We start from the raw sequence: 24,856 nt of genomic DNA, 5'->3' as shown, positions 1-24,856 counted from the left end.
TGGTTAATCTACACAACTTTTTCCCCCTCTGTCCATAATACTCTGGGAGGCAGGGGGAGGGGCATTGGTTTGTAAATTACACTGCACATTGGGGCATATCAGCCAAAAAGGGGATTTAATTATTTAGAGCCCGAATTTCGTGTTCAAAATGTCAAATTAGAATGTTTGAGGTCAGGGAATGCATTTCTCAACTTATCAGAGCAATACGAAAATTTTTCAGTAGCGCAGCTACTCTATCACTAGCTTTTTGGGCCCTTTAAAGTGTATCTATATCAATTGGAGTCCGATTTTAGTGTTCAAAGTGTCAAATTAGGGGTTGTTGGGGCCTGGGAATTCATTTTGGTAGAAGGGGAGGGGATGGTGTAAAGGGGGTGGATGGGAAATCCTTATTTTAGTCAGCTACAAGTTTGTTCAGTGATGATAAATCCATTATAAATGTAGGCATGATTGACATCAATTTTTATAAACTAATATCTATATTTATAATGAAATTATGATTCTTGTTTACTGTTTGTGTATATTAAACCTTAACGGTTAGGGGGAGGGGGTCATTTCCCCCCCCCCCTCCTCCCCTCCGTTTTTTCTATCATATTTTCTGTGTGTGAAAGATAGAGGGCTATAAATGAGTGACTTCTTAACTATGGCTATGCCACATAACTGAGAGTTGGAATTTTTTGAATATCTCCAGCCTGGCGGGCACTGCATGCCAGCAAACCTGACAGGTTCATCCAGATAAAAAGCAAAACATTTTTTCTGACTTAAACAAAGCCTTTTATCTTACTAAAATATCATCTAGTAGTAAACCCTTATGTAAAATATAGGTATTCAAGTCAATTTTAGGTTCCAGGTATGATCTTAAAGGTCCTGATCCTCCAGGTCTCTAAAAATCTTTAAAAGCCTCCTGTGACCGCAATTTTTGACTTAGAGACTTCAAATTTTAAATTTAAGCTTTTCTTGTATGTCTACATAACGTATTCAAATTTCCTAAAGATCCGCCGCCGTTTTCCCACCACCCGCCGACTGCAGCGGCTGGCAGCTGCCAAGTACAGCTGCGGCCGCCAAAATTTATGTTTTGAGATTTATAATATAAAATTTACATAAAGATAAACATTTTCTGAAAAAATTGTATTTGTAGCTTCAAAAAAAAAGAAAATAACAGCTATTTGAAATTTTTAAGTAAAAAAGGACCTAAAAACAAAGGTTGTTGAATAAAAGAGCGAAGTAAGCGAAAATTGACTTTGAATCACTTATAGTCGGAAATTGATTATCAATCAGGGGACCTCGACCGATAAATGTGCGACAAGGGGCCCAACTGTTAAGGGTTAATTAACAAACAGGGATCTAAGGGACAAAACAATGACTGATTAATATATGTATCATTGTATATTGTATATACCTACATAATATTGATACATCAAATTATATTACGAAATTGATTTCTGTAGATGACAATTAGTGATTAAAATATTTCAACACTCTACTTAATGAACCAAGCAATAAAAAATCAATAAAACTTCCTAAAGTTTTTAGGCCAAAAAATATAAAAATTTTACTTTAAAACTTTGGGGACTAGTGTAATAAACAGCCCAATGTCCCCTCCCTTCCTAAATAAAACTGCAGATTTTAAAATGAAGACCAAGTAATTACATAATTTAAAAACAAAGCATTACCAATAGACAGACACATAACACTACTTGCTAATTCCAATTTCTATTAATTATAAGAACACCACGTTATTTGGATATTAACTTAACCTTTGGGACATTTGGCTGTTTATAACACTAGTCTCCAAAGATTTACAGTTGTGTGTTAAAATGTTTTGACTACTAATTTTTATCTACACAAGCAGTAATTTTGTGTTTTATAATTGGGAATGTACATCAATTATATTGACCTTTGTCTTATCCCTTTAGATCATTGATAATGGTAATAATCCTTAGAAACAATTATTTAGTTACATTAAAACTTGGAACATAAAGAGGTGTTGATTTAGGCTTAGCCCCTCCCTCCCCACCATTTAGTGCAATAGAACTTACAAATATTCATTATTATCATTAGTTCAAAGTCACAATCAGATATCTATCCATCTATCTAGTGTGGTAAATTGCAAAATCCATCTATCTATCTATACATCTATCTATTCATTTATATATCAATCTATCTATCCATCTATTTATCCATCTATCAATCCATCTATCTATCTATCTATCCATCTATCCATCATCCAACTATCTATCTATCTCAACCTCTAAGGAAAACAATAAGGATGATAAAATTCATAAGTAACGAAGCACAAAAAATCTACTGTGATAAATTGCGAATATGGACAATTAAAGAGCAAATGCTTAATTTTAATAGTAAATTACATACTGAATAGCTTTTATAGTGTTTCCAATTTATCTAAACACTCTAAAATAATAGACATAATATGCGTGGATATTATAACTGGGTAAATTTTGTTGTCAATTTAGGTTGCTAATTTAGTCCTCATTTATTGGTCAGTTCTTACGTCCAGTATGAGGGGAGGGGATATTGTTATATTAGCATGCTGGAAAGACCATTTCATTTTAGTTGGAGAAAATATGGTGCAACATGCAAGTAATTATATATCCCTTTTTAAGATTCTAATTTCGGGTTCTTACAATATTGACAGGAAGAATTATCCAAGAAATTAGCACAGCAATATCAAACTTGAAAAAACCCATATACTTTAGAGGTAAAATAAAGCAGGGATTTAATGAAATAAAACAACTATGTTCTTCAATTTTGACTTTACAAGCGCCTTTAAAAGCATTTTCTTACAAAGTTTTTGTGCACCCACCTTCAGAAAACAGGCTAAAAACCCCTACGGGGGCGCGGGGGGGTAAATGAAACCAGTACTGGCGATTATAATATGTCTTTTGGTAATCAAATATCGCATTTTTAGCCGGTGGCACCCGGTGAAAACATGTTTCCTGATACTGTCTACTTAAATGTTGATTTTAAAACAAACAAAAATAAACTCAAATCTTGACTTCAACTAGAATTATTTAGGACTAATATCTTCAATTTGTGCTTTTTTCTTTTATATTCTCAATATACATGTAATGCATGACTCAACAAAAGTTATTTTGTCTAATTACGTTGATTCTAAAAGATTTTATAATACTTTTAAAATTGTTGGTGAAACGCACAAAATATGCCTTTTTCTGTAAGACATTTTTTGCATTTCTTAACTTCCAGGCATTAGAAAGCGTACTTAAAAAGCGTAATTTTACGATTCCTTTGAAATCTGATGTAACATGGATATAATAATACTCATAGAATGATTAAAACTTGATTTGGGGGTGGTGAATAAAATCCCCTGGTTGCCCGTATGTGCACTGGTACAAAAAAGGTTGATAAATACTATCTTATTTGTTGATTCATTTAATTTTGATTGATTGATTCTTAACTAGTTTTTTTAAATCTGCAGAACTTCTTTTGGGATTTAAATAGATTTTTTGTGCATTGTCTTATTCCATAAGATTCCTGATGAAACAACAGCTAGTAACATCAGCGTAACAATGAACGGAGTGGAAAAAAATAGATGGAGTGAGAGATATTGTAAAGAAAGGGGAGAGGGGGGGGGTTATTATATGATGTAGCCAATATTTTTTATGGGCGCCGCGGGTGAATATTAGCTTTGGTGTTTTCTGTCAAAAATTATTATAGGTACTTTCACTCAAATTGCCAGTCGAGCACTGCGCTCTGCCCTAACTAAGCTGGTTTACCCAATATAACCTAATCTAACCTGGTATAAGTTATTAAACAAACAATAAACTACCCTAACCCCTCCCTAAGAGCCCCCCCCCCCTCCCCCTCTATCTCGGCTCCTGTGCTCCTCGGTGCTACCCAACCGACTTTGACCGGACACCACGACCGACACAGACCAGATATCCTAATAAAATCAACTCTTGCCGACGTATAATTACTAAACTTAAAAAGTCATGAAGTCACAGCTCTCCATCTTACCTGCAAAAAAAATTAGATTGAAAAAACTAAAAGGGGGGGGGGTCCCCCCCTCCCCTCTCGATCTATAAGGGTTAAAAGAAATGGCTGTAGTACCCTAAATAACATAAAGAAATAAACAAAAAGAAAAAACACCCCCCAATATGTCACTTGGAGGAAAAACGCTATTTATTTTCGAACATTTTTTCCTTGTTTGTCTAAACTCTTTATTCGGGGTAGGGAGAGGAAGGTAGGTATGATAGTTACGTAAACTTGGGACATAATTTCGATATTGCGTTTGTTTTCGTGTAAGGAATTGGGAAAAAATAAGAAAAAGAGCTATTCATTCTTTCTTAAATATTTAAGCTTTTAATTTTAATGTCTTTTAAAGCAAAAAAAGTTAATTCTAAAAGGCTACTTTTGATTTTATATGAAAAATTTTAGGATCATGGAAAGAAAACGAAGTAGCGCGGGTTTCGTTGTATTGTCTCATTAGCTTTTCTCCCATTTCTAGCCCCTGCGGGGAGCTCTAACCCTGCGGGGCAATCATTATCATTTACTTAACCTAACATAACCTATCAAAAGCTACTTGAAAATACGACGAAACCCGCTTCCTAGTTTTCTTTTCATGATCCAGAATTTATCTATCTTGATATAACCGTATAAAAACAAGAATGACAACATCTATAAGTAGCGAAGCACAAAAAATCATGAATTGATAAACGGAAAAAGTCAGTTATAGATCAGATATTCAGTTGTCATAAAAAAAACAAAGTTAGGGAGAGAAAAGTCGATATATTATAATACTTATACTTATAACAAAGTAACAGGATCTTTGTCTGAATGTATGTCTGTACCGAAGGATCTCGCTAACCACTTAACCGACATGGTTCTCCTTAACTGGGTAGCTTCTCATAGGTCCTGGGAATGTTTATTACTATTTTAGGTAAGGTATCACTAGTACCGCCCTCCCCAAAAAAATAGCCCATAGATGAAAAAGGATTAAAAAATAAGGGGGGGGGGGAAGTTTGTACAGTTATAGGAAATAAAATTCAGTATTAAAGTTTGGGAGGGCCGTGTGGGCTTGTTTTTAGAGTTATCAACCTAATTCTTTTTGTGAGCTCTCTTATATGACTGGATCTACACATAAAACTTTGAAAATTGAATTTTGGGACTTTCCCTCTAGGGGCTAGTGGAGCAAAAGACCCCCCCCAAACACTAAAAATTTAAGTTCTGAGCTTATTTTTAGAGATATTGAGATGATTTTTTTTTCAGAAACCTTTTTTAACATAACCAAACTAAGTAATCATTGGAGATTTCATTTTGGGACTTTCCTTCTAGGGGCTTGTGGAGCAACAGACCCCCAAAAACACTAAAAATATGCGTTCTGAGCTTATTTTTAAAGATATCAACCTGATTTTTTTTAAATAATACTTTTTTAACATAACTAGATCATTGAACCATTACAGATTTCATTTGGGGACTTTCCTTCTAGGGGCTAGTGGAGCAAAAGACCCCCCCAAACACTAAAAATTTAAGTTCTGAGCTTATTTTTAGAGATATTGGGATGATTTTTTTTTTCAGAAACCTTTTTTAACATAACCAAACTAAGTAATCATTGCAGATTTCATTTTGGGACTTTTCTTCTAGGGGCTTGTGGAGCAACAGACCCCCAAAAACACTAAAAATATGCGTTCTGAGCTTATTTTTAAAGATATCAATCTGATTTTTTAAAAATAATACTTTTTTAACATAACTGAATCAACGAACCATTACAGATTTCATTTTGGGACTTTCTTTCTAGGGGCTTGTGGAGCAACAGACCCCCAAAAACACTAAAAATTTGCATTCCGAGCTCATTTTTAAAGATATCAACCTGATTTTTTTAAAATAATACTTTTTTAACATAACTAGATCAACGAACCATTACAGATTTCATTTTGGGACTTTCCTTCTAGGGGCTTGTGGAGCAAAAGACTCCCAAAAACATTAAAAATATGCGTTCTGAGCTTATTTTTATAGATATCAACCTGATTTTTTATATAATACTTTTTTAACATAACTGAATCAACGAACCATTACAGATTTCATTTTGGGACTTTCTTTCTAGGGGCTTGTGGAGCAAAAGACCCCCAAAAACACTAAAAATTTGCATTCCGAGCCCATTTTTAAAGATATCAACCTGATTTTTTAAAAATAATACTTTTTTAACATAACTAGATCAACGAACCATTACAGATTTCATTTTGGGACTTTCCTTCTAGGGGCTTGTGGAGCAACAGACCCCCAAAAACACTAAAAATATGCGTTCTGAGATTATTTTTAAAGATATCAACCTGATTTTTTTAAATAATACTTTTTTAACATAACCAAATCAACGAACCATTACAGATTTCATTTTGGGACTTTCCTTCTAGGAGCTAGTGGAGCAAAATACTCCAAAAACACTAAAAATATGAGTTCTAATTTTTTTAAAGAAAACTTTTAACATAACCGAACTTGGTAACTTTTACAGATTTCATTTTGGGACTTTCCTTCTATAAGCTAGTGGAGCAAAAGACCCCAAAAACAATAAAAATATTTTTTTAATGTAAATTTTTTTCACATAACTAGGTAATCATTACAGATTTTGATTTGGCACTTTCCTTCAAGAGTCCAATGAAAATGCGCTTGAATCAATTCACAGTCATAGTATCATTTTCAAATAATATGTAATGATTACCTAGTTATGTGAAAAAAATTTACATTAAAAAAATATTTGGTTTGTTTTTGGGGTCTTTTGCTCCACTAGCTTATAGAAGGAAAGTCCCAAAATGAAATCTGTAAAAGTTACCAAGTTCGGTTATGTTAAAAGTTTTCTTTAAAAAAATCAGAACTCATTTTTAGTGTTTTTGGAGTATTTTGCTCCACTAGCTCCTAGAAGGAAAGTCCCAAAATGAAATCTGTAATGGTTCGTTGATTCGGTTATGTTAAAAAAGTATTATTTAAAAAATCAGATTGATATCTTTAAAGATAAGCTCAGAACGCATATTTTTAGTGTTTTTGGGGGTCTGTTGCTCCACAAGCCCCTAGAAGGAAAGTCCCAAAATGAAATCTGTAATGGTTCGTTGATTCAGTTATGTTAAAAAAGTATTATTTAAAAAAAAATCAGGTTGATATCTATAAAAATAAGCTCAGAAAGCATATTTTTAGTGTTTTTGGGAGTCTTTTGCTCCACAAACCCCTAGAAGGAAAGTCCCAAAATGAAATCTGTAATGGTTCGTTGATCTAGTTATGCTAAAAAAGTATTATTTTAAAAAAATCAGGTTGATATCTTTAAAAATGAGCTCAGAATGCAAATTTTTAGTGTTTTTGGGGGTCTGTTGCTCCACAAGCCCCTAGAAGGAAAGTCCCAAAATGAAATCTGCAATGATTACTTAGTTTGGTTATGTTAAAAAAGGTTTCTGAAAAAAAAATCATCACATTATCTCTAAAAATAAGCTCAGAACTTAAATTTTTAGTGTTTGGGGGGGTCTTTTGCTCCACTAGCCCCTAGAAGGAAAGTCCCAAAATGAAATCTGTAATGGTTCGTTGATTCGGTTATGTTAAAAAAGTATTATTTAAAAAAATCAGATTGATATCTTTAAAGATAAGCTCAGAACGCATATTTTTAGTGTTTTTGGGGGTCTGTTGCTCCACAAGCCCCTAGAAGGAAAGTCCCAAAATGAAATCTGTAATGGTTCGTTGATTCAGTTATGTTTAAAAAGTATTATTTAAAAAAAAAATCAGGTTGATATCTATAAAAATAAGCTCAGAACGCATATTTTTAGTGTTTTTGGGAGTCTTTTGCTCCACAAGCCCCTAGAAGGAAAGTCCCAAAATGAAATCTGTAATGGTTCGTTGATCTAGTTATGCTTAAAAAGTATTATTTTAAAAAAATCAGGTTGATATCTTTAAAAATGAGCTCAGAATGCAAATTTTTAGTGTTTTTGGGGGTCTGTTGCTCCACAAGCCCCTAGAAGGAAAGTCCCAAAATGAAATCTGCAATGATTACTTAGTTTGGTTATGTTAAAAAAGGTTTCTGAAAAAAAAATCATCTCAATATCTCTAAAAATAAGCTCAGAACTTAAATTTTTAGTGTTTGGGGGGGTCTTTTGCTCCACTAGCCCCTAGAAGGAAAGTCCCAAAATGAAATCTGTAATGGTTCGTTGATCTAGTTATGTTAAAAAAGTATTATTTAAAAAAAATCAGGTTGATATCTTTAAAAATAATCTCAGAACGCATATTTTTAGTGTTTTTGGGGGTCTGTTGCTCCACAAGCCCCTAGAAGGAAAGTCCCAAAATGAAATCTCCAATGATTACTTAGTTTGGTTATGTTAAAAAAGGTTTCTAAAAAAAAATCATCTCAATATCTCTAAAAATAAGCTCAGAACTTAAATTTTTAGTGTTTGGGGGGTTCTTTTGCTCCACTAGCCCCTAGAGGGAAAGTCCCAAAATTCAATTTTCAAAGTTTTATGTGTAGATCCAGTCATATAAGAGAGCTCACAAAAAGAATTAGGTTGATAACTCTAAAAACAAGCCCACACGGCCCTCCCAAACTTTAATACTGAATTTCATTTCCTATAACTGTACTAACTTCCCCCCCCCCCCCCCTTAAAACTAAAATTAAAAATGGAGGGGGGGGGGAGGTAGACTTTAAAACTTTTTCTTTTCAAATCTAAAATAAAAAGTTAGGATGTCAAATTCAACTCCACCCTCCTCAAGTACCCCTAGAGGCCTCTAGAGGCGTAGCCGCTAGTAAAAAATAAGTAGGTAGGTATTTTTTAAAGCATAACCTACAGACCAAGTAAATTAAAAGCTATATGCTCAGTTGTACAGGGAATCTTTAAAAGAGGAAATCGCTGTCTATATTAAATATCAGCCGTGAAATGTTCCTGTTGTAAATTGTAGAGTAGTTTCGATACTAAACCCCGCCCCCCCCCCCCCTGAGGGAAATAATTCTGGAAAATTTACACCCAGGATATCTTACAATTCAAATTTTTCAGCACCCCTGGAGGCCGAAACCAGTTCCGTATCGCGTAACAGCGGAAACAGCCAGGCCTCGAACTTTCAACCACCAGGCACGCGACAACAACATCAGCAGCAGAATATCAACAGCAAGTGGGCCTGTCTTGCATGTACTTATGAGAATTGGCAAAGGTGAGTGTTTCCCAGAGAGGGAGAGATAAAGACAATGCGTTGTTCATTACACTAGTCCCCAAAGTTTTACAATAACATTTTCTTATTTGATGGCTTTGTTAAGTTGAGAGTTCAAACGTTTCAACCACTAACTGTAATCTAAAAAAGGTGTAATTTTGTGTGTCATTATTTATCGGTCATTGGCCTATCCTTTTAGATAATGTGGCAATAGATTTATCACCATAGCTGGCCAATCAACCCGTTCAAAAGTCAAACCTTAACCTAAGAAATATATACCTAGAATTAGATGACTAAAAATATAACTTTAATGATTTTCTATCTAACTATGTTCTACCTAGATCTAAGAGCTGTGTTTTGTGTGGGGTGGAGCGGGGACGCAAGTCTCCCCCATCCACACTCAGTGGAGTTGAGCGGGGGCGCAAGTCACCCCCCTCAACACCCCCACTAGCCCAACATGCCCAAAGTCTTCCCAGAGAAAATTCAGACCAAGGTAGGGAATTATTTATTTTTTTGGGGGGGGGGGGGCGAAAGTAATCTAAAATATATGGGGGGGCCAGATATAAAGGTCGTCATTTCTATTATGTGTTGCCCCCAACGAAAGCTGAAAATCACGTACCTAAAGGCTTTGTGATTTTTTTCCCGAATTAATTTCGTTGTTGGTATAAGCTGTGTGTTTCTGGAAGGGTGTTGGTCCGTTGGATCACCTTACCGCCTAATAGTCTAAAACCTTCCTTAGACAAATGTAAAACTTTCCTGAAAATTATGCATATACATACATACACCCCTAGACACACAGACCCACTTCCTGTTACTTTTATATAAGGATAATAAGATATTGTTATTAAAGGTGCTTCAAAGCGTCGCATAGAGATGGGTGGTTCTGGTGACCGGCGCAGCGGTAGCGGGGGAGGTTCAGGTAATACTCTCGTTTAAATTCCAGCCATTAAACCCAGAGATAGAGAGGGGACAATTGGCTGTTTATTACACTAGTCCACAAAGTTTTATAATAACGTTGGCTCCACAACTTTGGGAGCTTTTAATGAATTTTTATTGGTTGATTTATCAATTTGAGTGTCCAAACGTTTTAACCACTAATAGTAATCAATACTATGGGTAATTTTACTAATTTTGTAAAATAATATTGGGTATATGTATATCAATTTTTCAGACATTGTCTTATTCCTTTACAACCCTGCATTTTTCCACCCCTACCTTTAATTTAACATAACAAACTTCACTGCATACAAGAAACCAATCTCTAAGTGTATTAGATAAAGTACGTTAGGTATATCATATCTTTCAATTAACTATCCCTTGAGATCTAAAGTTGTTCTAAAATAAGAATGTGTAGATTGATTTAAAATTATTTAATATTTGCAGGTGGATCTGACCGGAGAGCGAGTCCAGAATGTGCCACAGCTGGCCCGGTCAACTCTTCCTCAGGTGAATCTACTTTACTCCAATTTTTCTTAACATTTTATATTTTTCAGTCACGCCCATCGCCTCGAGCTATAGCTGGCTCCAACTGTATTATTGAATATTTTCAGACACGCCCCCATCCTCCTCTAGTCCAGTAGTAGGCGGAGCATTAGCAGGATCCAACTGTAATATTCAATATTTTCAGACACGCCCCCTGCATCCTCTTGTCCAGTAGTGGGTGGAGCTATAGCAGGATTCAACTGTAATATTCAATATTTTCAGACACTCCCCCCGCATCCTCTAGTCCAGTAGTGGGCGGAGCTATAGCAGGATCTAACTGTAATATTCTATATTTTCAGACACGCCCCCTCCATCCTCTAGTCCAGTAGTGGGCGGAGCTTATAATTCAACTGTAACATTTATTATTTTCAGACAGGCCCCTGCATCGTCTAGTCCAGTAGTTGGCGGAGCTATAACCTAATTCAACTGTAACATTTATTATTTTCAGACACTCCTCCCGCATCCTCTAGTCCAGTAGTGGGCGGAGCTATTGCTGGATCCAACTGTAATATTCAATATGAGAAGAGACTTAGACAATTAAGGTATTATCTATTAAGTTTTACTTAGTTATTCCCATTATTGAAATACCCTAATTCTTTCAAATATATTTTTAAGACATTTAAAACAAGCTGATTTTAAAAGGACAATGTAAATAATTGTAATAAATTGGAACAAAATACCTAGGTACACAATTTTCTTCGGTCTTATTCTGCTTATTAAGTTCTGAAACTCTACATGTCTTAATGTTCGTTTGTCCTACCGCTTCTGATTATAGAGCTTCGCTTTTAAGGATGTTGTCAACCTTTTTTTTATTTAGGCGTCGTATGCGTGAGACAGACTGGGCCTGGGTGTCTGCCTGCATGGGTGTTGTCGAGGGGGATGTTTGTCCAGTTGAGGCTTACATTAACTCAGGTAGGTAGACATAAGTTAAAAATTAGGATTGGGCCGAAAAAACGGATATTAAAGTAGCAAAAAAAGTTTTCTTCATAGAGTAGTGTTTTATTATATAGAGAATTAATACCAAGAAATAGAGATCCGGCCATGACATGATATATCCGGCGCAACTCTAAAATAGATAGTCAGGTAGACTTAGATATTTTTGGATATGTATATATGAAGACATACCTACAGTTCACAAAAGACTTTTGAGGTTAACAATTTTTTTTCCTCAAGTGAACTTTAACAACCAACAAAAGTCCACCCTTGTATTTCATTAAATCTTATCAGCTAATATAAACATCTTGATAATTCTAAAATAATATTTTTATTTATTTTTAAGGGGGTGACCCAACCCGCAAGTTGAATCAGAGCGAGGCCAACATCTTGGACAGGCCGGGCATTTTTGAGCCGGGTCTCACACTTGTACATCTGGCACTAAAATTTCACAGGTAATTGCTAGGGATCTAAAAGGATAAGACAATGGCCGTTAAAATTATGTACAGTCCCAATGATGATCCACAAAATTACCCCTCTCTCACTCAACTTAATGAACCAACCAATCAAAATTCAATAAAATTCCCTGAACACTTTGTAATGGTGTTAATTTTTTAAATCCTAAGAAATGACGGAAAATATCCCATGTAAACTTTCTCTATATGTATCTCCTACCCCTTGCTTTACCGTCCTAACCTAAAATATGCACATTTCACAATACAAAATTTTAAAGTATAAAATTCATTTTCTCGTATTCATTCGAATCCGTGGATAGGAACCGGTTCTCATGAATACGAAAAAACTATGTCTAGCATCGTATTATATCCAGTTTTCTACGAATATAGAAATGTACAATCATAAGATTAAAACTAGTTTTTTTAGCTAAAAAAACTAGTTTTAATCTTATAATTGTACATTCTATATCCGCGGAAAGACGTTTATAATACGATACGAGAAATAACTATTAAATAACTATAAAAACAACATAATTTTCACTATTTACCCAATTCAATTTTTCAGGGAAGACTTATTGGCGACCCTTCTGAGCCAAATCGAGGGGCTGAGCAGCCCCCCAGTGAAACGTGTGCCCAGCTATGTGGCGCCTGACTTAGCAGCGGCCATCCGTAGACAGATTGCCCTCTCACTCAGGTAGGGATTTAATTATAAATCCAATAAAATAAAGTAGTAAGGTATTTTGGTATGTAGCTTAAGATTTCTAAAACTAATGAACTGAATGGTTTTTCCATTTTAGGTAAGCTTTCGTAGGTCCTGGGATGGTTTTATTCTAATTTGTATTTCAGATTCAAGTCTTAAATTAGTTTAAAGCTATTTTTCTACCAATCCCTTCTAGATGCTAGAGACGAAACTACAAGTAAATGTAAAATTATATATGTTTAACCCATACAACTTCCTAAGTTCATGGTTCCAGTAGTGGGGACCTTTTTCGTCTGCTAGCCAATTGCTCTGCTCTTTCAGAAATACACATACAGACATCCTGTTACTTTATACATCATTATTGTAGGCATAGAAAAGGTGGATTCCCCTGCCTGTATCTATGTGATTCTCTTACCTACACCCTTGCTGCAGACACACACACACACACATACAGATAGACATCCTGTGACTTTACCTATATATTATTATTGTAGGCATAGGAAAGGTGGTTTCCCCTGTCTGTATCTTTGTGATTCTGTTACCTACACCCTGCCTCCAGAAATACATGATCTTCCCAACATAGTTCAGGTGCTGAATATTTCATTATTTTATACATGGAAGGTTTTAAAGGTTGGGGAGGGGGGTAATCTAATGTATTTCAACAAATTTGAGAGGGGAGGGGATAAATGTTCCTCCCCTCCCCCAAGACGGCCTTACAAACATACTTTTTAGCTCTATTCCTAGGGCCGGGTGACCCATCTCTATAGTAAGAATTGCTTTTTTTGGGATGATCCTTATTTTAAATGGGAAGGATGAGTGGTGGGGGTTTGGGGGGGGGGTGGAGGTTGAAGGGACAATAGACCTAAAACGTTCTTTAATTTTTTTTCTATAAACTATTTGCTTCGAAAATGCCTTACATTATGTTTAAAAGCTTTGTTGTGACTTGGATAATACTTACTACGGGGATTTCTATGTTTCTACTGTATTACTATTTACTGTTTTTTTTTCATTTTTTCTTGAATAACAGTTGATGTTTGAAATTAATAGGACAATTCTGACATATTTCAGGATGAATTGTATAAAGAACTGCTGGACAACGACGCCAAAGCTGAGCTAGAATCCGAGCTATGCATTAACTGGAGCAATGAGGTATTATTACAGACAAACAGATGGACACATAAAGAATTTTTATTTTATTCAAACTTGGTAAGCAGGGTTTCGGATCCGGATCCGGATCCGCAAGGATCCGCATATTTTCGAGTCCAAGGATCCGGATCCTTGGACTCAAAAAAATGCGGAAAAAATAGAAAAATCTACCTAAATTATATAAAATCTCAGACATTCTCTTGATGAGAGCCAATCTTTAAGGTTTAGGGTCAGACTTGAAAATTAAAAGTATTTTTGACTTCGAATTAAAGAATAAATATTTTTGAAAAGTTTGGTGATTTTATTTTTATTGTCAAGGATCCGGAACCGGATCCGGAACCGGATTCGGATCCGCACTGACCAAATTTTGAGGATCCGGATCCGGATCCGCAAAAAATCAATGCAGATCCGAAACCCTGTTAGTAAGACAATTGGAGCTTAAGGGGTGTTTTCCCTCAAAGTGCCTTGTTGAGCACAGAAATCTCCCCCCACCCCCTCCCCGGACCCATGAATCCCTATTTAGATAGATTGAAAATAAGGCGAGCTGGTAGATTTTCGTTTATTTGTTTATTAATTTTAGGTCAGGTTATAAATGAATGAAACAAGTATGTCCCCAATTCCAAAAGTACAAAATCCACCAGGGCACTATGGGACAAATGCACATGTATTGTTTCATTTTTTCCCTGGTTGGTTAAGATAGAGATATGAAATATGTCTCGATCATAATCTATGGACTTGAAAACAACATTCTTTTTAAAAATTATTGAAAAAGATTTTTATTTGCTAATATTTATAATTTTTTCATGACTTAAATTTTGCTATGCACAAGGACGACATACCTAATTCATTTCGTCTTCTTGTGTAATTTTAAAGGGTTGGGATACAAAATATTAGTTTGAAATTATATTTCATCAATTTGATTCTTTTAGAATCTATTATAAAATGTTTAAAATTTTTCAATATTATTTTTTACATTTTAATAATCATAAAATAATTCTAAAATCTGATTTATATTAAGTACTCTTTTTTGTATTAGTGCTTACATAGAAGAGATTTTGTCGCCACAAAAAAACTAGTTGAGTAATCTTTATATAAATATACCAATCTTTTTAATATTCATAAATAATCATATACTCACTAAAATAAGTAAGAAATGAATAAAAAGTAATAAGGAAGAAAAGTGAAAAGTTCTCTTTTTAATCATCTTATAATTATTATTCCCATATATCTCTATGTTTATTTGTATAATGTACTTAAAGGTTATAAAATTAATTAATTAAATATATAAAATATAATTAAGATATCAAACACATTTCTAAGATTTAAAGTTTATAAATGACATGTTTATTACTTATTGTCTTTAATTCTAATTATAGAAATTTTACAATCTTAGAAAACTTGATATTTCCTGTCACATCTTGGAAATTATGGGGGTGGGGATTAGGAAACTTTCGGGGTGGTTTTACATTTCAGCAAAATATTTACTAATTTTAGCAACTTAAAAAAACTATAAGGAAAAAAAAGAATATTGTATTCCATTTGTCTCTAAAAAATTAAAATTGACAAAAGCATAAATTATGAAAAATGTGATTGGTATTGTATGAACACCCTCCAGGTGTATATGTTCTAGGGGAATTTCATTTCCAGGAGCTAAGAGTAATAGTCTTAGACATTAAAACTTTTAAGAAAGAATTAGGTTATATCTTTCTGGGGTGATTTATTAAAAATAAATTATTTAGAAAGATTAAAATTAAGGAAGTAAGTTAGCAAGGCTAGTTAAATTGTTTCTTAGTTTAAATAACGTAGTTTTAGAGCGAAATTTTGACATTTTATCCAGTATATAACTTTTAGATTAAAATATGTTTGATTATAGAAATTCATACTTGATAAGTAAGTTTAATCTCAATTATAGAATATTAATAATTAAATGTTTCAAAATGTTTACATCTCGTATTTTCCCTTTCTTCGTGCTGTTACTCTTTACCCTGTTTCTTGAAAATCCCCACCCTTTGACACTCCCCACCTCCCATTTCTTGAGACGGTCAAAGTAACACATAAATATTACGCAAATAAATGTCGTTGCACTTAATTTTAGCGTTAAAGTCATTTACTTTTTAACAAAAACTTTAAAGCGAAAAAAAGCATAATAGTCGGGACTTTTACCTAAAATGGATGAAATAAAGTCAAATCTACACCTAAAAAGCTACATGTTCATGTAAAAAAATCTCTGATAAACTCTGATAAAAATTTAAAATGTTTTGAAATGTCCCATAGTGCAGGGATGTAAACTTGTTGTTGTTGTATTGGCTGTTCTTTGTCCGTTTCCGGTCCGGGTTGTCATCAGAAGGATGGTGGGGGGGGGGGGCTTTATACGTAAACTTGTAAAGACGATAAGACAATGGCCGATAAATTGATGCACACTCCAAATGATTCACAAATTTACCTATTCTTTAGGTTGAAATCAGTGGTTGCAACGTTTGGACACTTAACTTGATGCAAACAGTCAGAATCTAGTAAAAGTCCCAAAAGTTGTTGAGACAACGAATTAGAAAACTTTATTATCAAAACTTTGGGGACTAGTATATAAACAGTCCAATGTCCACTCCCTCCTCCCTAACAAAATTCTGTCTTTTGTAGGTGAGCAGAGTCTTCCCCCTTTGGAACAGATCAGCAGGAGACTGTCTACTTGATGCTGTTTTACAGGTAGAGATAGACAGACAGACAGATAGACACAGACAGATAGACATATAGATAGATAGACAAACAGAAGACATTCCCAACTTTGAAACAGATCGACTGGAAATTGTCTACTGGGTGCTCTTTTACAGGTATTAATAGACAGACAGATAGACATACAGACAGACAGATAATAAATTTTAAATTGTTTATTGGCGTTGTTTGTATTGATAGACCGACGGACAAAAAGACAGACAATTCCTTCTTGTGATCAATTTAACTTAAAATATACCTAAGGCATCAGGAATAAGGTATAGCCAACAAGCGAAATAAATTTGAAATAATATTTGGGGGGCAGGTAAAAAGATCGTTAATTTTTAATAAGTGTGCTCCCTAGTTACAGCCGAAAATCATGTAAAGTTTTCAAGATTTTTTCCCCCGAATTAATTTCGTTGTTGGTATAAGCTGCTTAGGCAGAGAGAAATTTTGAAAAATGAATTTTTTTTCAGGCCACTTGGGGTGTTTTTGACCGAGATAATATGCTACGAAGAGCTTTGGCTGACAGTCTCACAGAAGCCGGGCATGTGTAAGTATTTTAATATAGTTGCGCTATTTTAAATATTAATTTTTGTTAGCAGTATGAATGTATGTTAAACTTCAAAATTTAACAAATAAAGGTTTTTTCATACTGTCAAGATTAGAGAAAAGGCCCCCACCTGTTGGAAAAATGTTATTGTATTTACTTTTTTCATCAATTATGTTTTTTAAAAAGCCCTTTAATTCTTTAAAATGCTCTGAGGACTTAAAAAAAACGGTGTCTCTTTACAATATGATCATTAGGTTTTTATTTCTATTTATATTAGGCACTTAACCAATAATTGAATTCATTTCAAAATAATATTTTGTGATTCTAGCTCTTTGGACAATGGAGAGGGAGAGGGGCTACATTATTATTTTCATATTCAGTCCCCAAAATCAGCTGATATTACAAAATACTTTTCTTCTCAAATTCAGTCAGTTTTAGTTCAGAAGCTGGTTCGAACTAAGGGTTTTTACGTTTTTGTTTATCTAGGTTTTTTTTTATTTTGAAACCCGTAGGCGAGTGGGTTTTAAATAAAAAACAATCCTGTTTAATTTCAGATTTTATCCCCGGTGGAAGGAATGGGAGACTAGGCAGGCGCAGGAGCTCAGCTTCGTGCTGGCAGACTCGCAGTGGGAGCAGGACTGGGCTGATCTGCTGGCACTGGCCGGCCAGCCTGGCGCCAGTCTAGAACAGCTGCACATCTTCTGTTTAGCCCATGTTTTGAGGTTGGTATAGTTTTGTATTAATCGCATTTTTTTCAAATCGATTTTTGACCAACTTCTAGATGCGAGATCTTAATAGGACAAATACAGGCGCCTCCGCCATGACCAGCCCTATATTATGCACCAAAAATATCTTTAACAAAGTTTTTAGAAATATGTTTTTTATATCAAAACCAAAATAAGTGGCCGGTTATACCCCACGCTACCCTTAATGCTTTTGTTATGAGTAGCATTTCAAATACAATTTTAAAAGGCCAAGACACCCAAAGTTTTATAATTACGGTTGTCTATCGTCATTTGGGTCATACTTCAGTTTATCATTTTTTGTCCTATCCCTTAAGATCCATGAGTTTAGGAACAAAAAAGAAATATTAGGTAACTGAAAATGTATATTTCAGACGGCCAATCATAGTATACGGTGTAAAATACGTCAAGTCTTGGCGCGGAGAAAACCTGGGTTACGCCAAGTTTGAGGGCGTGTACCTGCCCCTACTCTGGGAGCCTGCATTCTGTTACAGGTAAAATAAAATACTAATTGGGGAGGAAGGAACACCCAAGCTTTTCCTTTTTAGTGGGTAAAGTAAGTTGTTTCAAAGGTTTGAAGAGGTACCTAATCTAATGTATTTTTAAAATTTTTAAAGTTTTAAAGTTTGAGGGTTGTAAAAACCCCTTTTATTGGATGTGTTTGTGGGGAGGTGATATGTTCGAGTCTTAGCCCAAACCACGTTTAATAGAGGTTTTAATTGTTCCTACTTCTGCTATGCATGTCCAATATGTCACATTTTATGAGGTTATGCAAAAATCTCTCACAATATCCACGTATTCTAAATCCATTATGTTTGCTTATTTTAGGACTCCATTGGCCTTGGGGTACACACGTGGTCATTTCTGTGCTCTCATACCCCCTGAGCCCACAGCTGTGGGGGGTATGGGGGCGGGTGCTATGCCCCCCTCTCCGCCCCAGGCAGCCTGCAACTATCTGCCCCTAGTCACCAGCGAGAGGGAGGTCCTGCCCCTTCATTTTACTTCCAGGTATAGTTATGTATGATCTCGGAAACTACACGTCCAAATATTTAATATGAATTTTATGCAAAAGGGGGTGGGGGAGTTTAACAAAAAGTATGTGACAGGGGGAAAAATATCAAAATAAGAGTTGAAGTTCTGAAAACATTTTTTCCCTATCCTTGGGGAAAAAGTTGAAAATATATAATATATTGGATAGGTAGGTAAAAAAAAGAATAAAATAAAGAGTACCGATTGAAAATATTTCTCCATTTTTCCCCGTCCTTGGGGAAATAAGGGGGGAAGGGATTAAATAATTTTCTGCCGGGAAAAAATGAATCTTGTGCAGAATAGGTATACACCCCTGAAGGTTTTAAAAATAAACTCAAAAGATTTTTAATGGGAATACCTAGGTATTAGGTATTCTTTTAAATATTTATAATTTATTTGTTCCTTTAATAGCCTTCTTTATTGCAGAACTGAGGTTGGTCAAGAGGAAAGCTTGTTACGCCAATGGATGGACGTCGGTTTCACAGAGTCAGGTTTGTTAAGATTGTCCTACCAATTTCAAACTTTGCTTGACTTTTTGTTTTAATGAATTTCCTTAGGTATGTTTCTATCTATCTGTCTGTGTCTATGTATTGTATATATATTATATAGGTATAATGATAGCACAACGGCCACCATTGTTAGTTGTACTTATGACAGAGGAATAATATATCTATCTATAGGTATAATGGTGGCACAACAACCTGCTCTATGGCCACCATTGTTAGTTGTACTTATGACAGAGGAATAATATATCTATCTAGAGGTATAATGGTAGTACAACAACCTGCCCTACGGCCACTATTGTTAATTGTACTTATGACAGAGAAATGATATATCTATCTATAGGTATAATGGTAGCACAACAACCTGCCCTATGGCCACCATTGTTAGTTGTACTTATAACAGAGGAATAATATATCTATCTATAGGTATAATGGTGGCACAACAACCTGCTCTATGGCCACCATTGTTAGTTGTACTTATGACAGAGGAATAATATATCTATCTATAGGTATAATGGTGGCACAGCAACCTGCCCTACGGCCACCCTTGCTGGTAGCACAAATGACAGAGGAATGGCTCAACTATTATAGAAAAATTGCACAGGTACAAATTTTATATTTTTCTGATTTCTTTCAGCGAAGCTACTTTTTAATGAGGTTGTTTCGATATAATCGAAAGTAAAGTTAAACTTCTGTACCTAGGCTTGGTTATTTTTAAAAGATTTTTGAGAGAAACATTTAACTAAACGGTAACACACAACTTTACGGAAATTCTCGAGAACAAAAATTACCTCCAAATTACATTTGATGGCAATTTCGGGTTTTCAAACGAAGTGTCTTATTGAGAACTTACAACCCTACCTCCTTTAATCACAAAATAAATAATTTTTTTTCAGAGCACTTCAGTACCAGTAGTGGGAGGGGTGGGTATGCACCCTCCCAGGATCCTACTCGAGTCTTCAGACGACAGTACAGATGATGATTGTTAACCCCCCCCCATCCCCTACTAGCCTCCACCAAAAAAAATGTCGGGAGGGTCTGAAATCCCCCAAAAATAGTTAAACCTAAATCCTACCTACCCAAATTAAAGTCTTGAAACCTTAATTTCTAAATCATTATTGTAAAATTATGAAATTTGTCTTATAAGTAATATCAATATTTCTACTCCTATCTTAAAATTGTTATTTAAAAAATATTCTATGCCTACCAATAAAAAGATCAGAAATGCTCCTTATAAACTATAAATTCATAATTACTTGTATTCTAATATATTTTTTATTCCTCAAATTCTAAAATTAATAATAATAATCCTTATAAAATCGTCGAAGATAATCTTAAAAATCCTCTAATTTTCAAAATGATCTCCTGAATATCTTTTTATTAAATAATATAATCCTTTTTTTCTCCTTTTACAAAATCATAAATAAAGACTGTAGTTTAAAAAATAGCTGCCATTTTTTTTGCCATCTAATCTAATTCAGAACTCCTTACGTGAATAATCTCCTTTTATTTATTTTTCCTTAGGAAATTTTATATATCAACTATATTAAGCATCCATTAATCCTAAGGGACCAAAACTCATTATTTAATGACTTTTGTCAAAAACCTTCCATGATGTTCCAAAATTTGAAGATTTAGTCAATGATTTAATTTGATTAATTTTGCTAGAACAAGAAGTAAGCTTATGCTTTCTTGACAATCACAACAAACTGTCCTAAAAAGGCCTTATTTTGTTTTAAAAAGGGCGCCGAAATTTAATTTTCATGTCAGATTTTTATGTTGCAACTTTTTGTGTTTTTTTTGCAGTACCTTTAGTTTGCACAAACTTATTAATACTTTGCTTTTTTTTGAAAATTTATTTTTGCTTATAACACGTTGATATTACACATATATTATACCATATAGTCATGATTCACCCTCCCCTAGTCTAGATAATATCTTATAGTCCTAGCAAGGATGATAGCTAATATTTTTTTAAAAACATTTGGTACAATAAAAATTAAGATTTTGAAAATACTAGTAAATTTACACTGTCATATTGTACCATGTTTTTTTTAAATATTGCTATGAATCCTAAGTCGTAGATATTTTATCATGTTTGCACTTATTATGCAGCTGTAGTAATGAATAAGAGATTGTTTTGGGGCCAAAAAAATTATCCTTTTAACTCCAAATTATTTCTTATTTAAATGGAAAATGTGTAGAATAAATAAAAATTATAAGGAAAAGCCTATTTAGCAAATTAAGTGTTGAAAATGCTTTTTCTTTTTTCATAAAAAAGTTATTTAGTGAAAATTTAAATTTAAAGCTTTTAAAAGAATTAAAGAAAAAATATTATGAATCACAACCCTATAGTAAGCAAAATAACATAATAATTAACCTAATAATAATAAATATGTAGAGTACCTTTAGAAAATGGCTTTTAACAAAAAATACATTTGTTGGTTTTTGGTAATAGCCATTTTGTATTTAAATAAATTAATATAGATCATTTAGACTTGTGTATTTAGCTCTAGCGTACAACAACCCTTTCAGTAATTTTTAACCAGGGCGCGGCAGCCGCGCGTCAGCCGCCTGTAAGCCTCAGGGAAATCAACCTTTTACAATTTCAAAAATCAGCTGGATGTCTAGACCTGAACCAAATAGGTATGGCAATCCATTTTTTGTAAAAAAAAAAATTTAAGTACCTAAACTGGTTAAAATTTGAGATAAAGTCGTGGCTGACGTGCGGATGCCGAGCTTTGGCAATTTTTAACAAAGATAAAAGAATTAGACCTTTATAAATAATAGATTTTCTTTCCAATTACGCGTTGATCTTAGGAGTAATGTATTAACATACAACTTAATTGGTTTAATTACCAATGCTTTATATTGCGTCGACAGGTCGCTAAAAATTTAAGTAGGAGAAGAATTAAATTTATTTTGTTTGAGGTCTTTTTCTTTTATTTTTGAATTATTTTATTCCAATTTATTCCGTCCGATTACATTAATAATAGATTTTCTGTGTTTTATTTGGTCGCCAAAATTATTTTTTGTAATCGTACAGCGTTTTAATGTGCTGTAGAATTCAAGAAAATAATTAACGACTTTGAATATTTGATATATTAAAAGATTCTTTCAATAATTCTAATAAAAACTGTTAAAATATATTAAAATGTCTAATATTAAATTTAAAATGTAAATTTTACCTATATGGATATACGAAAAAATTGTAGGTACCTCTATCTAAGTTATAGATAAGGATACCCAGATTTTTTCCGTGATTCTATATCCTAAATAAATCTTAGTGTATAGATAGGAAGATAATACTAATAATAAAATATAATACAACAATTGTAGTCAAATTAAGTCAGTTATTTTTGTTTGGCGGTTTTTTTTTCTCGTAGATTTTCTTTTTTTATCTAAAGTGGATATTCTACTATTCTTTTTTAAGGTTTTAAAAATTGATCGAAAATTTAGAGAGAAAATTTACATTTATAAAAGGGGGGGGGGGGGGGGTTTAATGCAACCATCTCGTAATCAGTGAGCAAATGACACTTAGAATTCGAATTTCGATCTAAACTTTTGCATGAGTAATCCTTGATAGGTCTATTTTCCCTAAATCGAACAAAAAGTTGGAAAAGTAACGGCTAGCGGCTCAGCCGTTCAGCCGTTTTTTGCCTATTTTCAGGGTAAATCCATCATCAATTACGTAGGAATCAACTTTTGAAACATATTTTTGGTTTAATTCATGTTAAATGATAGCAATAACCAATTTTAAAACTTCTAGTACCAACAGCTACCGTCTAGAACCGTTTGATAGCGTTTTGGAGTAGAAAAGAGTATTATGTTGAGAGAGGTTTCGTGACTAATTTTCAATATAGATATCAAACAAATGGCAAAACAGATGAGCCGCCAGCCATAAGCCGTTACTTTTCCAACTTTTTGTTCGATTTAGGGAAAATAGATCTACCAAGGATTACTCATGCAAAATTATAGATGGAAATTCGAATTCTAAGTGCCATTTGCTCACTGATTACGAGATGGTTGCATTAAAACACCCCCCCCCCCCCTTTGTAAATTATTCTAAATTATTGGTTGAAAAGGTTGGACATGACCAGTTTTAAACATAAAAGTAGCACCCAACGAATAAGAAATAATGGTTACAAAATTTAGGGTACTAATGTCCCCTCCCTCTCTGGCAATAGATATTTAAATTACATTAAAAAAATATTTTAGAAGAATAGTAGAATAAAAAATCAACTTAAAGTCAACATTAAGTAAAATTATCTCACTATCTTTAAATGTTATATAAGCCAAATAATTTTATTTTTTCATCATGCTATACATATGCACACTATTATCCTTGTTTATTTGGATCAGGTGCTGTTTACGCTAAAATGTTCCCGGGATCGATTATCTCCAAAAATCTATGAACTTTATAGGCTGCTAGCAGCCAAGCGGAAAAGCCAAAACTCAATAATGCATAATTATCTCGCAGCGCTAATAAATGCGCGAAAAATACTTTACTTATTTGGCTGTTCCATTCTTGTTATAGGCCTTTTTATGCCGCTTATTACGATGTACGAGCAATACTTCTTTAACCGTTTGGCAGCTGCAGCCTTTAAGTTTTTAGATTCTTGGGAGAATAATCGATACCATGAACATTTTAAGTGAACTATACCAGATCTGTTTATTTTAAGTTTTGCGTCGAGTAATAAAATATATGTATGTAGTAGTTATTTGTTATTTTTTAATAGAGGTCTTCTCCTCTATTAAAGAAACTTGCTTATTAAGTCTTAGCGATTCCAATTGATATGAAGGTATAATATTTTAACCCCTTTAAGATAAAGGGGGAGGGTGGGTGTGATTCTTATTGAAACCCAAACTAAAAGTCAAAGGAACTCTACTAAAAAAAGTTCCAGCACTGAAATTTGGCACGACTTGACGGTAGTTCTCAAATCGGTTCACAGTTCCACAATATACCTCTTAAAACTACTGCCATGCGAAGTTTCAGAGCTGTAACTCTTATGTTAGTTGAGTTCCTTTGACTTTTAGTTTTGGTTTCTAATAAGTGTCACATTTGCCCTATCCCCTTTATTAAAAAAAGAGAGATACCTAATATTAAGTTTGATAAGCTAAGACTTGATTTATTATTAAAATGTTGAAAATTACCAATAAAGATTATATTATAATATTTTGTGTTTTTACTTTTTCCTTGTACCATAAATCTATAAATCTATAATTATAGATGTATAACTAGACAACTACCTGGATCTCACTGTTGGGGACCTTTTTGTCTGCTAGCAAATTGATTTATGCTCTTCTGTAGCGACTTGGCTATGTTGATATTCCCGACGCTATTGGTGGATTTTTAAGGACCCAACTGAAAATCGACACCAGGTCCTGTGTATGGGGACATACAATTATTTAACTTTTTCCTCCTCTATTGTTTTACTCCAGTCCATGTACTATGAGTA

At 33.9% G+C, this 24,856-nt stretch overlaps 1 protein-coding gene and 2 long non-coding RNA genes across 6 annotated transcripts in view; all 3 read left to right on the top strand.

Annotated features, from left to right (window-relative positions):
- trbd (ubiquitin thioesterase trabid) overlaps positions 1–21,368 on the top strand; it is a 38,515-nt gene extending 17,147 nt beyond the window's left edge. Inside the window, exons 10-28 of one of the 3 annotated variants that reach the window (XR_013874060.1) lie at positions 8,994–9,147; positions 9,486–9,637; positions 9,995–10,063; positions 10,528–10,590; positions 11,075–11,168; positions 11,444–11,538; positions 11,906–12,014; positions 12,580–12,708; positions 13,209–13,302; positions 13,783–13,863; positions 16,498–16,563; positions 17,046–17,122; positions 17,677–17,844; positions 18,240–18,359; positions 18,694–18,873; positions 19,321–19,385; positions 19,907–20,001; positions 20,294–20,543; positions 21,303–21,368. Coding sequence is in view for 2 of the 3 variants with exons in the window: in XM_080146182.1 (XP_080002308.1) it covers positions 8,994–9,147; positions 9,486–9,637; positions 9,995–10,063; positions 10,528–10,590; positions 11,075–11,168; positions 11,444–11,538; positions 11,906–12,014; positions 12,580–12,708; positions 13,209–13,302; positions 13,783–13,863; positions 16,498–16,563; positions 17,046–17,122; positions 17,677–17,844; positions 18,240–18,359; positions 18,694–18,873; positions 19,321–19,385; positions 19,907–20,001; positions 20,294–20,386 (1,904 nt within the window). In the remaining variant the exon portion in view is untranslated. Of the gene's footprint in view, positions 1–8,993; positions 9,148–9,485; positions 9,638–9,994; positions 10,064–10,527; positions 10,591–11,074; positions 11,169–11,443; positions 11,539–11,905; positions 12,015–12,579; positions 12,709–13,208; positions 13,303–13,782; positions 13,864–16,497; positions 16,564–17,045; positions 17,123–17,676; positions 17,845–18,239; positions 18,360–18,693; positions 18,874–19,320; positions 19,386–19,574; positions 19,658–19,906; positions 20,002–20,293; positions 20,544–21,302 lie in introns of those variants that run through there. The other 2 variants (XM_080146182.1, XM_080146183.1) reach the window with 2 other exon arrangements.
- A 310-nt stretch (positions 21,369–21,678) lies between these two features.
- On the top strand, positions 21,679–22,056 carry LOC145304316 (uncharacterized). The gene is made up of 2 exons (XR_013874063.1): positions 21,679–21,794; positions 21,885–22,056. It is a non-coding gene; the product is annotated as an uncharacterized LOC145304316 (long non-coding RNA).
- Positions 22,057–23,991: 1,935 nt separating this feature from the next.
- LOC145304315 (uncharacterized) lies at positions 23,992–24,563 on the top strand. Of its 2 annotated transcripts, none has more exons than XR_013874061.1 (2): positions 23,992–24,199; positions 24,506–24,563. It is a non-coding gene; the product is annotated as an uncharacterized LOC145304315 (long non-coding RNA). The 2 variants fall into 2 exon arrangements; XR_013874062.1 differs by having other exon boundaries at positions 24,013–24,199; positions 24,520–24,563.
- The last annotated feature ends 293 nt before the right edge of the window (positions 24,564–24,856 follow it).

Source organism: Acartia tonsa, chromosome 13, assembly GCF_053477335.1.
Source record: "Acartia tonsa isolate MP-2025a chromosome 13, ASM5347733v1, whole genome shotgun sequence".
In the NCBI taxonomy this organism is placed as follows: domain Eukaryota; kingdom Metazoa; phylum Arthropoda; class Copepoda; order Calanoida; family Acartiidae; genus Acartia; species Acartia tonsa.
The sequence above is the reverse complement of the archived record's forward strand: the minus strand, read 5'-3'. Positions and strand labels throughout refer to the sequence as shown.